The sequence below is a fragment of the Nannospalax galili genome, unplaced genomic scaffold, assembly GCF_000622305.1.
Source record: "Nannospalax galili isolate Female #2095 unplaced genomic scaffold, S.galili_v1.0 scaffold489, whole genome shotgun sequence".
Classification (NCBI taxonomy): domain Eukaryota; kingdom Metazoa; phylum Chordata; class Mammalia; order Rodentia; family Spalacidae; genus Nannospalax; species Nannospalax galili.
The window spans coordinates 1849850-1861386 of NW_008360302.1; the positions used below are offsets into that span (position 1 = coordinate 1849850).

General features: G+C 40.8%; 1 protein-coding gene across 3 annotated transcripts in view; it reads right to left on the reverse strand.

Annotated features, from left to right (window-relative positions):
• Positions 1–3310: 3310 nt before the first annotated feature.
• Positions 3311–11537, reverse strand: part of Elac1 (elaC ribonuclease Z 1) — a 24488-nt gene continuing 16261 nt past the window's right edge. For all 3 annotated transcript variants that reach the window (XM_008824250.3, XM_029559218.1, XM_008824251.3), the window contains 2 exons: positions 8078–8545; positions 3311–4727 (listed from right to left, as the gene is read on the reverse strand). In XM_008824250.3, the coding sequence (XP_008822472.1) occupies positions 4261–4727; positions 8078–8545 (935 nt within the window). In that variant the 3' untranslated portion in view covers positions 3311–4260. The remainder of the gene's footprint in view (positions 4728–8077; positions 8546–11537) is intronic.

Here is an 11537-nt window from a genome sequence, read left to right on the forward strand (position 1 = left end):
TTTAAAAAAAGATAAGAGTCCCACTGCATCGCCCAGGCTGGCCTGGGTCTGAAATTCTCCTGCCTTAGTCTCCCAAATGCTTGCTGAGATTATGGATTTGTGCCATCATTGCTGACTGTCAGATGTTTAAATACTCAGAGAAAGGGCTGGAGAGATGGCTCAGTGGTTAAGAGTACTGACTGCTCTTGCAGAGGACCCAGGTTCGATCCCCAGCACCCACATGGTAGCTACGAATCGTCCTTAACTCCAGTTCCAGGGGAATCCGAAGCCCTCTTCTGACCTCCTCTGACCTCCGCAGCATAGAATGACACAGGTGCACTCACATACATGCAGGCAATACACTCATACACATAAAAATAATAAAGAAAGTATTTAAATACTCAGAAATAAATTACAAAGAGGGAAATACTCAGAGATCTAAGTATTTATGCACAAGAGTATCCAATTTTAGAAACAGTAAATAATCTCAGTGCTCCAAAATAAAGAGACTAAGTGATACTACAACTATAGAACTATATGATTACTAAATTGACACTTTCAGAGAACATATGGTGCTATGAAAAAATATTGAGGACTCATCTTCTGTCAGGTGTTTTGTTTTAAAGCCCTTAGTGACTGTTCCCTCCTTCGTTCATTAATTTGTCCCTTTATACTTTTTTATTCTTCCATCTGATATTATCTTCCTACTGCCAAAAATAATGCCTTAGAGTTTCTTATAGTGGGTTTTCTGATAATAAACTCTTATATTTTGTTTGGCCAATAAAATATATTTTACTTTAAGAAAATAGGGAGTTTAACCTACATGTAAAAATATGTACGTGTAAGATACACACATGTATAAGTATATATAAAATATCTATATCTATATCTATATATATATACCCTCAATTTACATACATAGAAAAAAACTTTTTTATTTTTTCTTTTTACTAGTCTACCACCCATACCCTTCAGAACCATATGGGAGGCTTATCAGAAATGCAGTCTCGGGTTCCTCTCTGGATCTACTCACTTTGTCTTTGGAAGCAGAGGCAAAGGCTCTCTGTCCACCTACACTCAACTCGTACTGCAGCTTCAAGGCCACTAGGCTGGAAGCAGAAGCTCTCTCTAGGTGGCAGAATTATGAAGAGTCATCTTTTCTTGACTCCTAAAAAACAATTCTCTACCAAGCAAATATTGCTTTTATGACTCAAAGTTTATTAAGAACATGTGGCCTGAGTATTTAAAAACAAAGTTGATTTAGGGCCCATTTGGCAAGTCTAAATAACTTCTGAGACCTGGACAGTACGTATTTTTAAATCTAAAATAAGCATTTATCTATAAACTCTTGACAGTTGAAAGTCAGGCTAGGGCAAAGTACTGTACTAAGTGTAGATATGGAAATCATTACCTGAATAAATGGTGAAGGAAAAACATATCAATGTAATGATTTCAGAAGTAAAAGGAATAGCATTTCTCAGTAATCCAATGTGTTCCATAGCAAAAATGGGATTCAGTGATCAAACATGTTTGGGCACAGCAAACATTAGAAACCATTTTCTCTCTGTTAACCATGAGACCATTCTAGGTTCTGAGAAGTCTAACATAAGCTCCACTGTTAATTCTAGCTCTACAAATTCTCTGAATTCTGCTATGATTAAAAATAAATTATAGGCCAGAGGAGGGTCCAGAAAGAATTCTCACCCTGAGTTGATCCCCTACACTGGGCCAACATCTCAGTCCTTTTCCATGGTCTCTGGGGGCTTAGCCCACGTTTATTTATAGAGCCTGATTCTAAAAGCATGGTTCAAGTTAGCTCCCAAGTAACACTCAGGAGGAGTAAAATTGAGTGCCAGGCTATACAATGGGAACACACAAAGGAGCTAGATATTTGTTTACTTATCTGTCTACCACTAGGACTAGACTGCAAGCTCAGGAATGTGGCTAAAACACAAAACCTGGCACACATTTGGCACTCAGGGAAGAAGGCATTGCCCAAATGGACCCTATATTAACTGCTTTCTAATATTCATGACTCACTGATGTTCTTTTAATAAACTTTGAATCATAAAAAGCAATGTTTGCTTGGTAGAGAATTGTTTCTTAAGATTCATGAAAAAAAGATTCAAGAAAAAGCCATTTGGGGCTGAGATGTAGCTCACTGGTAGACTGCTTGCCTAGTACACACAAGGTCCTGAGTTCAATCCCAGAGCTGAAAAAATATTCTTGACCAATACAATAATGAAATGAGCTAGGCATAAATATGTAAGAATACCTTGTAGTGTGTACACATGATATCAAGGCTTCAGTTCATTCAAAAACTACATGCATCCTTTCTATAAGTAGACATTCTAAGGATGTAGAGGTGACCAAGACATTACCATCACCCTCAAGGGCTCCATGCAGTGGCGATAACAGTCCTAGCCATTCCTTCTTGTATATATTTGGGCACATAAGTATCTGATTAATGCTTCCATAAATTGAACTTGGAAATCAAGTCACATTTTAAACCTGACCAAACTTGAGGGCAGAGACCCTAGAATCAGATAGAATCCAACCATTTTAGAAACTGCAAATGATACAGTAAAATAGCTGTCCTGATCATCCCTGCTGTAACAGTCTCCACAACCAATCAGCAGCTCCAAATTTTAACCAGAGAAACCCTAGAAGTCAAAGGAATTTAACAGCAAACACTGACAATGTCTCTGAACATGTATACTTGAAAGTGTCTAGGCTCTTGTAATGTTAAGAGAGGACTGAGAAAGGGGTTCAATAGAGTTGACAGCCGCTGCCCTGCAGGACTTCTCCACACCTTCATGCACTGCTGCACTCCATGAGTGCACTGCCTTACATAACCTCACAACAATCCTGTGAAGTAGGCTTCATTCTTTTTAATTTTAGAGATAAGGAAGCTGAAGACACTAAGAAATAATAAATAACCTATTCCATGCCACAGAAAGGAAGATACAGAATGCAACTCTGAAATCAGGTTTTGCTGGTACCAAAGGCTGTTTTCTGATCATTATAAGCAATGCTGCTTTTACTGTGTTGATGGGCACTAGCCCAGTCCGAGGACACAAAATTCCCCAGACTGAATTGTTGAGGAAGCCATTTGAATGACTCAGTACTCTACACTAACTTCCTATGGAACATACTTAGAAATCCTGTGAGGCAAGTGATTCAGAGATGTCGAACAACAGAGAGAAAGGAAGTGGAAGGCGACTCACAAGGAAAAGCTATTCTAGAAAGAACACATTAAAATTATGCTTAAAGAAGTATTACTAGGGACATGTAAATTAAACCTTAGTTTGATAGGTACCATTTTTATCCCCACATTCATAAGCTTCACTTGATGACTAATTTTTTCCAAATAATATTTGAGATGGCATTTCAATTCTGACATATTGAACCTCTATTGAAAGACTCAGCTTATCTATTAATTCAACTCATTATGTCACTAATTTTGGCAAAGCATATTCACATTGGGAATATGTTTTAACTTGTGTCTCTCACTACAATTTGCATTTTAACATTAGGCAATTATTATGCAGGACTAACCCGAACTGTGCAGAACATATGGCATTCCTGACCCTTCTGACTAAACATCAGAGCTACTACCACCCCCTTCAATCACTGTGACAAGGAGCTACCACCACCCCCTTCAATCACTGAGAAGAAAGACAATTTCCACAATATCTAATTCCTGGGGGAGTACCTAGAACCATGGGTTAAAAGAAAACCAGAATGCTGAATAAAATGCTAAGATAAATACCTGGCCCAAACCTGCCTGAGTATTCCGGCAAAACCATCAGCCTGCTACTATCACTACTGCACATAGACGGCCTCAACTATCTTTATCTATGTTAATAACACAAGTTCTGTATAAACTGCCAAAGTAGCATTTTTTTTAGTCAAGAGGGCCATATCCTGGAAACTCTGCCAATAATGGTAATTAAGTGGAGCAAAGGTAAGGCCAAGGCTGCCTGGAGTATTGGCATCTGTGGCAGTAGCCACAAAATGAGAAGAATGCTGGATTTTCTTTTATCTTTTAAAAAGTGATTTATTATTAAAATCTTGTTTCCTCTCACTACTGAGTCAGCTCAGCAACAAAACTCCATTTTTTAGGATTATTAGAGCCAAAATAATTTTACAAGAAAAACAAAAACAAAAACAAAAAAACCCCCCAAAACTACCAACATCAAAACACCAAAAATCGGGAGTGCAGTTTTGTTTTGGCGGCATATTCATAGGCAAGTCCATAAGCGTTTGGGAGCGCTGATTTCATTTCTTGATGGGAATGCCAATCACCATAAAATCCTCTGCCAGAGTCACTTCTTGGAGACCTAGCACTGACTCAGCTTGCTTTTTCAGTTCTGCAGTGCCATCTGTTTCTCCTTCTCTGGCCAAGGCAATCGGTTTGTACCTTTGACTGAAGTGAGTCAGAACCAGCCTCTTCGCACAGCACCGCTTTGCAAACCTTGCTGCCATCTGTGGAGTGCTGTGGCCGTGCTCCTTTGCTTTGTCCATTTGGGAATCATCCAGGGTCGCCTCATGGATCAACAGGTCTGCATCAAAGCACAGCTTCACTCCTCCATCACCCACAACCCCAGAACAGTCACCCAATATGCAGATCTTTCTTCCAATGATGGGTTTTTTTAAGACATCTTGGGGAGAAATTGTAACTCCATTTTCCAAAACAACAGAAATACCATTTTTCAGCTTCCCATAAGCAGGACCTGGTGGAACGCCTGATGGTGAAGCAGATAATATTATATTAGGTACAGAATTATGACTTGTTAATAGGCTACTTTAACAGCACAGCAAATAGAAAAGGCATTCAATTCCTTTCATAACCATTATGTTTTCCTACTTATAGAAAACTAGAATATTTATACATTTTAAAAGTTCAGTGTTGGCTGCTGGGTATTAGCAATTTTATACTTATAAATTTTCCCATGCACATGTATGAGATGACTTTTATGCTAAATTCTACCTTACTACAGCCACAAGATACCAGCTTCGGTTTTCTGCTTTACCCAGGAATAATAGTTTTTGAGGATGCTTTGTTTCATATAAGCTCATCTTTGGGTCAAATACAAAAGCATATCTAAACAATGACATAATCAATATCCCTAGTCAAGACAGGTTCCTATGAACTGACTAACTTAATAAGAAACTTATCAGAGAGGACTATTTGGATCATAAGACTAGGCTTATAAGATGCAATAGCTTAGTGGGTCAAGATACTTGTAGCTGGGCTGGAGAGATGGCGCAGTGGTTAAGAACACTGGCTGTTCTTGCAGAAGACCCAGGTTCAAATTCCAGCATCCACATGGCAGCTAGCAACTGTCTGTAGCTCCAGTTCCAGGGGATCCGACAGCCTTTTCTGTCCTCCATGGGCATTTCGTGATATGGGTGCACTTACCTACATGCAGGCAATACACTCATACACATAAAATAAAAATAATAAATACAATATTTTTTAAAAAAGATACTCGTAGCTAAGCCTGACAACCTGAGTGTGAGCCCTGGATCCACATGGTGGAAAGAGAGAACCAACTCCCTCAAGTTATCCTCTGACTTCAATATGCACAACATGGTGAGTGAACACACACACACGCACACACACAAAATAAATAAATAAATGTAATTTTTCATACACATTTAATCTTGGTGGATAGTGGCAGTTCCAGATTTCCAAAGTTCAGTGTTGTAGTAGTCTAGACTAACACTCTGGATAATTCTTATAAACAAGTGTATGATCACCAATTCTAGTAGAGATAATGTTTAAAGTTTCCAAATATAATAGCATTTCTACAAGCTTTTAGATAACGAAAATACCTTTAGCTTAAGTCACTTTTCGTTATTATTTAGCAATTTAGTCAATGTTGAATGAGTAAGCAAGGTAGACAGAGAAAGAAATCCTTGAGGTAGCTGGCTGTTATTGTAAGGGTAAGAACCATGGCAAAAGTTCTCAGACTACAGATGTCACTGAAGGGCTGTGGAGAAGCCTCAGTGGGTAAAATGCTTGCTGAGCAAGCATGAGGGTCTGAGTTCAGACCACTAGCACTCATGTAAAAGATAGGCATGGCAGCGTGCATATGTAAATCAGCCTTAGAAGGACAGGGGGCTGATGGACACTAGGGGCTCATGAGCTAGCCAATCTAGCCACAACGACAAGCTCTAGGTGCAGTGAGAAGCCTGTCTCAAAAAATAAGATGGAGGGCAACTGAGGATGGTCCCTGATGCTAACCTCTGGCCTCCACATGCACACACAGGTGAGGACACACATACATACCCTACACAAAGATGTCTTTGAAAGCATACTTCAAGAATGTGCATATCTCTAGTTCTTACCAATCTAGAGGCAGAGAGGCAGGAGGATCATGAGTTTGAAACCAGACTACAATAATGAGTTCTAGGCCATCCTGGGCTAGAGTGAGGCCCTATATCAAACAAAAATAAAAAGTAGAAACAGGAATTAAAAAAAAAAAACACTTCAAAAATAAGACATGGAGATCAGGGGTATAGTTCAGTGGCAAAAGCACATGGGAGACCTTGGGTTTGAACCCTAACATAGACAAAAAGAAACCCAAAATAAAATAAAAAGGAAAGCAGAAGGAAATAAAAATTATTCTTAGGGGGCTGGAGAGATGTCTCAGCAGTTAAGAGCACTGGTTGCTCTTGTAGAAGACCAGGGTTTGATTCCCAACACCCAAACAGTGGCAAACAACCGTCCATAACTCCAGTTCCAGGGAATCCAATGCCCTCTTCTGACCTCTGTGGGCATTTTACAACATGAGTGTACTTATATATATGCAAGCAATACATTCATATACATAAATTTAAAATGATAAAATATTTTTTAAAAATCATGAATTACCGCCGGGCATGGTGGCGCATGCCTTTAATCCCAGCACTTGGGAGGCAGAGGCAGGCATATCTCTGTGAGTTTGAGGCCAGCCTGGTCTCCACGGTGAATCTAGGACAGCTGGGGCTACAGGGAGACATTGTCTCAAAAAGACCGAAAAATAAAAAAGAAAAATCATGAATTACCAACTCAAACCACCTTGTCAACCAAAAGCACATGCCTAGAACATGGAGGTCCTGGGTTGGAACCCTAGCATGGTCAAAAAAACAAACAAAAACCCAAAACAAAAAGGAAATGAAAATAAATTATGGATTTAAACTATCACCAACTCGAACCACCTTGTGAACCAAAATAGAGCTAGGCCCGGTACCACAGGCGTATAATCCAGCTTCTCAGGAAACTGAGGCAGGATGATCACAAGTTTAAGGCCAACTTGGGCAACTTAGTGAGACCCTGTCTCAAGCAAAAAATAATCAAAGGGTTAAAAATACAGCTCAAAGGCAGAGAGTACTTGCCTAGCTTGTGCCCTAGATTCAATTCCCAATATGAACAAAGAGAGAAAGAAAAACAAAAACAAAACAAAACTGTGGATCTAGAAAGCTAACAAGAATACAAATATACTGCACATTTGAGTTTTGTTCTGAATAGCATCTTTGGGTCTCCAGAATGTTCTTAATAAGCAAAATTTAGGCCAAGAAAGTAACTGTTTACATTTACCATACAGGAAAATGGGTTACTCTGACACCTCTAATGGCTTCTGTTAAAAAGGTTTATCTGGGCCAACTGTATGGCCTTAAACACCCAAAAGGAAAGTATAACCAAAGATTAAAGAGGCTAATATAATTTCTTAAGAGTCCATATGTATAGCTAAAGGCTACATAACAAGCAACAGTGCCAGACAGGCGATACCTTCTTTTGAGTTGTTGGCTAGGGTGACCAAAGGGACTCCCAAATAGTAACCCAGCATAGAACTGGGAAAATGAACAGCAGACCCCAATCTTATCTAAAGGAATATTGACAACTGATTGCTGCTAGATCAGGAACAGCTGACCCTCCTGGAACAAAGACTTCTAGATCGCTGACTAGATTCACCAGCTAGACAACGGTGAACAGCTGGGGTTGCCAACAAAGCAGACAGTAGCAGGGACAAGAGAGTATAAGGGCTCTAGTGGAGGGAGGGAAAGAAAAAAAAAAGGCTCCAGCACTAAGAAGGAAAAGCACACTTACCAAGATCTTTTAGCTTCTGTGCATTGAGTTTACCTGGTCGCTTCTTTTCTACCACTGAAAAGCCGAAGGAGGGAATTCTGTGAAAGAGGCGAAATGCTTTTACAACAAATTGCTCATCATCAACTAGATGGTATGAATTTTCTTCTGAGTCTAACAGGATAGTTCGTCCTTGTCCTTCTTTGGGGGAGTTGTCTGCTTCATCCACATGTGGAAATTCTTTTAGTTCTTCTGTAGGACATTGATCGATTGTCGGTACTAGCTCATGGACCACATAAGGAAAGACCAACTCTGTGTGGGAGAGCTCCATGGTTCGCCAAATAAAGTCCCGAAGCCCTACAGGGCCATAGATTTCAATGGGTTGTCTGGTGACCGCAGAGCCACTCTGTAGACTGATTGTACAGAGGAGCCCGGGAAGGCCAAAGAAGTGGTCTCCATGAAGATGTGTGATGAAGATCTTGGTAATTCTCCCTTTTGATTGAGACAAAGAAATATATTTGGAAATTTTTCAGAAATCAAAACCAAGACAAAACTATTTAATAATCCCTCATCTCCCTGTGAGGGAGATTAAACCTTGAGCATACTACTAGATGAGTGCTCTACCACTGAGCTACCACTGAAGTATAGCCTAGGTCCCCTAACAAAGCTATCTGAAACAAGCTTAGCAACCACTTATATAAAAAGTAGTAAGCTGAATTTAGAAATTTTGTGTTTCTACAAGTTTATTTATTCCTTTACATTTTGCTACATGACTCCAGAAAAAAATAAAGATAGGTATTATTGTATTTGTTTGATTGATTGGTTGTGTGTATGTGTGTACACATAGTGTTGTATGGGCAGTGTACGCTCATGAATGTATGGATATGCAAGTATACAGAAGCAGAACAGGATAATGTCTTCCTCTACTGCTCGCTACCTTACTGCCTTGAGCCAGGATCTCTCACTGAGCCAGAAGCTCACCATTGTGGATAGGCTGGATGACCAATGACCTCCAATTGTCTTCTTTCCCAATACTGGAGTTCCCAGCTTTTTGCATGGGTGTTGTAGATTTGAAATCAGGACCTTATGCTTGCACAGGTAAATGCTCTTACCCGAGCCATCTCTCCAGTCCTGCTTGGTTGCTTTTTTTAAAAATATTTTATTTATTATTTTTATTTTATGTGCATGAGTGTATTGCCTGCATATGTGTAAGTGCAACTGTGTCGTGCAACACTGGTGGAGGACAGAAGAGGCTGTTGGATCCCTTGGAATTGGAGTTACAGACTGCAGTTACAGTTGTTAGCTGCCATGTGGGTGCTGGGTTTCGAACACAGGTCTTCTGCAAGAACAGCCAGTGTTCTTAACCACGGAGCCATCTCTCCAGCCCCTTGGTTACTTTTTGAGATAAGATCTCACTCTATAGCCCAGGCTGGTCTGGAACTCACTATGTAGCTCCAGCTAGCCTTGAACTTGTGGCAATCCCCTGTCTCAGCTTCCCAAGTGATGGAATTATAGGTGTGAACCAAGAAGTTGAGCTTCACTGAATGGCTTCCAGTAAGACACTATTTTTTTTTACATGAACATCTCCAAATTACAGTGTTTTACAGTTTTCAGAGTGTTTTCCTATACATTCTCTTACTTTTTAAAAGTGAAATATGAAAGTATACCAAAATAATTTACTTGAGTAGATAGGCCTCAAGTGTCAAAGCATCTGTCAGTTACACTGCCCCCTACTGCTCCCTCTGAGAATAGCAAACATGTACTTAAAGCAAAACAAAATGTTCTGTTGGCTCTAATTGACTGAACCTGAGCCTGAACCCCAAAACTGCCTTTTAAGGTCTCTAGACTGGACAGATTCTCCAAAAAGGACAGTTCCCGTGAGGTTGTGGGGAAGGATAAAAAGGAAAAGGAGTGATAAGAGAAGTAGGGAGAGAAAAGAAAAGGGGGAGGAGAGGAACAAAGTGAGAAACAGAGAGAGGATGTGACCAACAGAAGCCAGCATGCAGACTGGGGGAGACTCTGGTGATACTATGTGAAGGCACACTGGCCTAGCTCTTGTTTCCAGGCTGTACCTACTCAACAGCTTTTTCAGCAGAAGTTGGCTTAGCTTATAACCTGATTTAACTAATGGTAAACTGAATTTACTGCTGGTATATGACAGGATGCCACATCAGCATTTTCTGAGATGCACCACAAGCATTTTGAAAGCAACAATCACAACCAGCACATTTCCAGTAGGACAGGCTTCTAGGCCCAGCTCAAGGGCCACCTATCTTAAGCACTTGATACCATAAAAGTACAGGAGCAGTTTATTGGTACTATAAAAGAACAGGAACAGTTTATTACGATGTGATTTGTTCTGACAGCAAATGTTCTCAAAGCGAGTCTTCCCAGATTGACTCTGCCCAGCTCAGGCTGCAGAGGCAGAGAACAATGGATGGGCCCCTGAGAACTCCCAGGACACTACTTTTGCTTTTTTCTTTTACAGATTTTGTTTTTAATTTAATTTTTTTTTTTTGGGGTCTTTTTTGAGACAGGGTCTCCCTGTATCCCCAGCTGTCCTAGAACTCACTATGTAGATCAGGCTGGCCTTGAACTCACAGAGATCTGCCTGCCTCTGCCTTCTGAGTGCTGGGATTAAAGGTGTGCACCACCACGCCCAGCTTGTTTTTAATTTTTAAATTGTTTTGTGGTGCTGGGGATTGAACCTACAGTGTCATACATATTACACAAGCACTCAAACACTGAGCTATAGTCCCAGTCCTATTTTTTGTCTTTGTTTAGATGGGATTTTAACTTCAACCAAAAGGACAGGCCTAGAATTTTGCCATTTCCCCATCCAGGCTGCTTCTAAGTGTGACTGAGGACTCAGACAAAATGATTATAGCAGTCACTGAGTCCAGATTCCATGCTGGCCTCAAAAATCCAACAAGAGACTATGCTTCCCTGGGCCTGCACAACCCGCAGGCCTCTCTCCGATCCACAGGCTCTCTCTCAGGGGAGCACTCTGGACTTGCCCCCCCCCACCTCCCTCTACTTCCCTGGGCCTGCAGGACCAGCCAGCCTCTTTCCTGGATGCCAGGGCTGACCTCTCCTCTTCCTGATCCTTTGCATCCAGACCAACCCGGCTCCTCAGTGCAGTCCCCAGAAACCATTGGGGCCGCTTCCCACCCCCATCTTCCTTTGCATCTCTGGGTGGCACAGCCACCAGCTGCCCTAAACCAACATCTTACCTGGGCCTGGCTCCCAGGCCAGTCCAACCCCCAAATTCCTGGGGCCAAAATCTATCTTGGAAGGATCCAGACCTTAGGAGAAAGCCTGAGAGCATCTGATCCTAATCTGACTTGAGCCTCTGTGGGAACTCCTGAAGACAAAAGCAATCTGGCCACTCCAATGTAAAATCAAAAGAGAGAACTGGAAGCTTAGAGGAACCAGCTTTTCATGCCCAAAAAGTAAACCACAAAGGCACATAAAGTTCACAAAA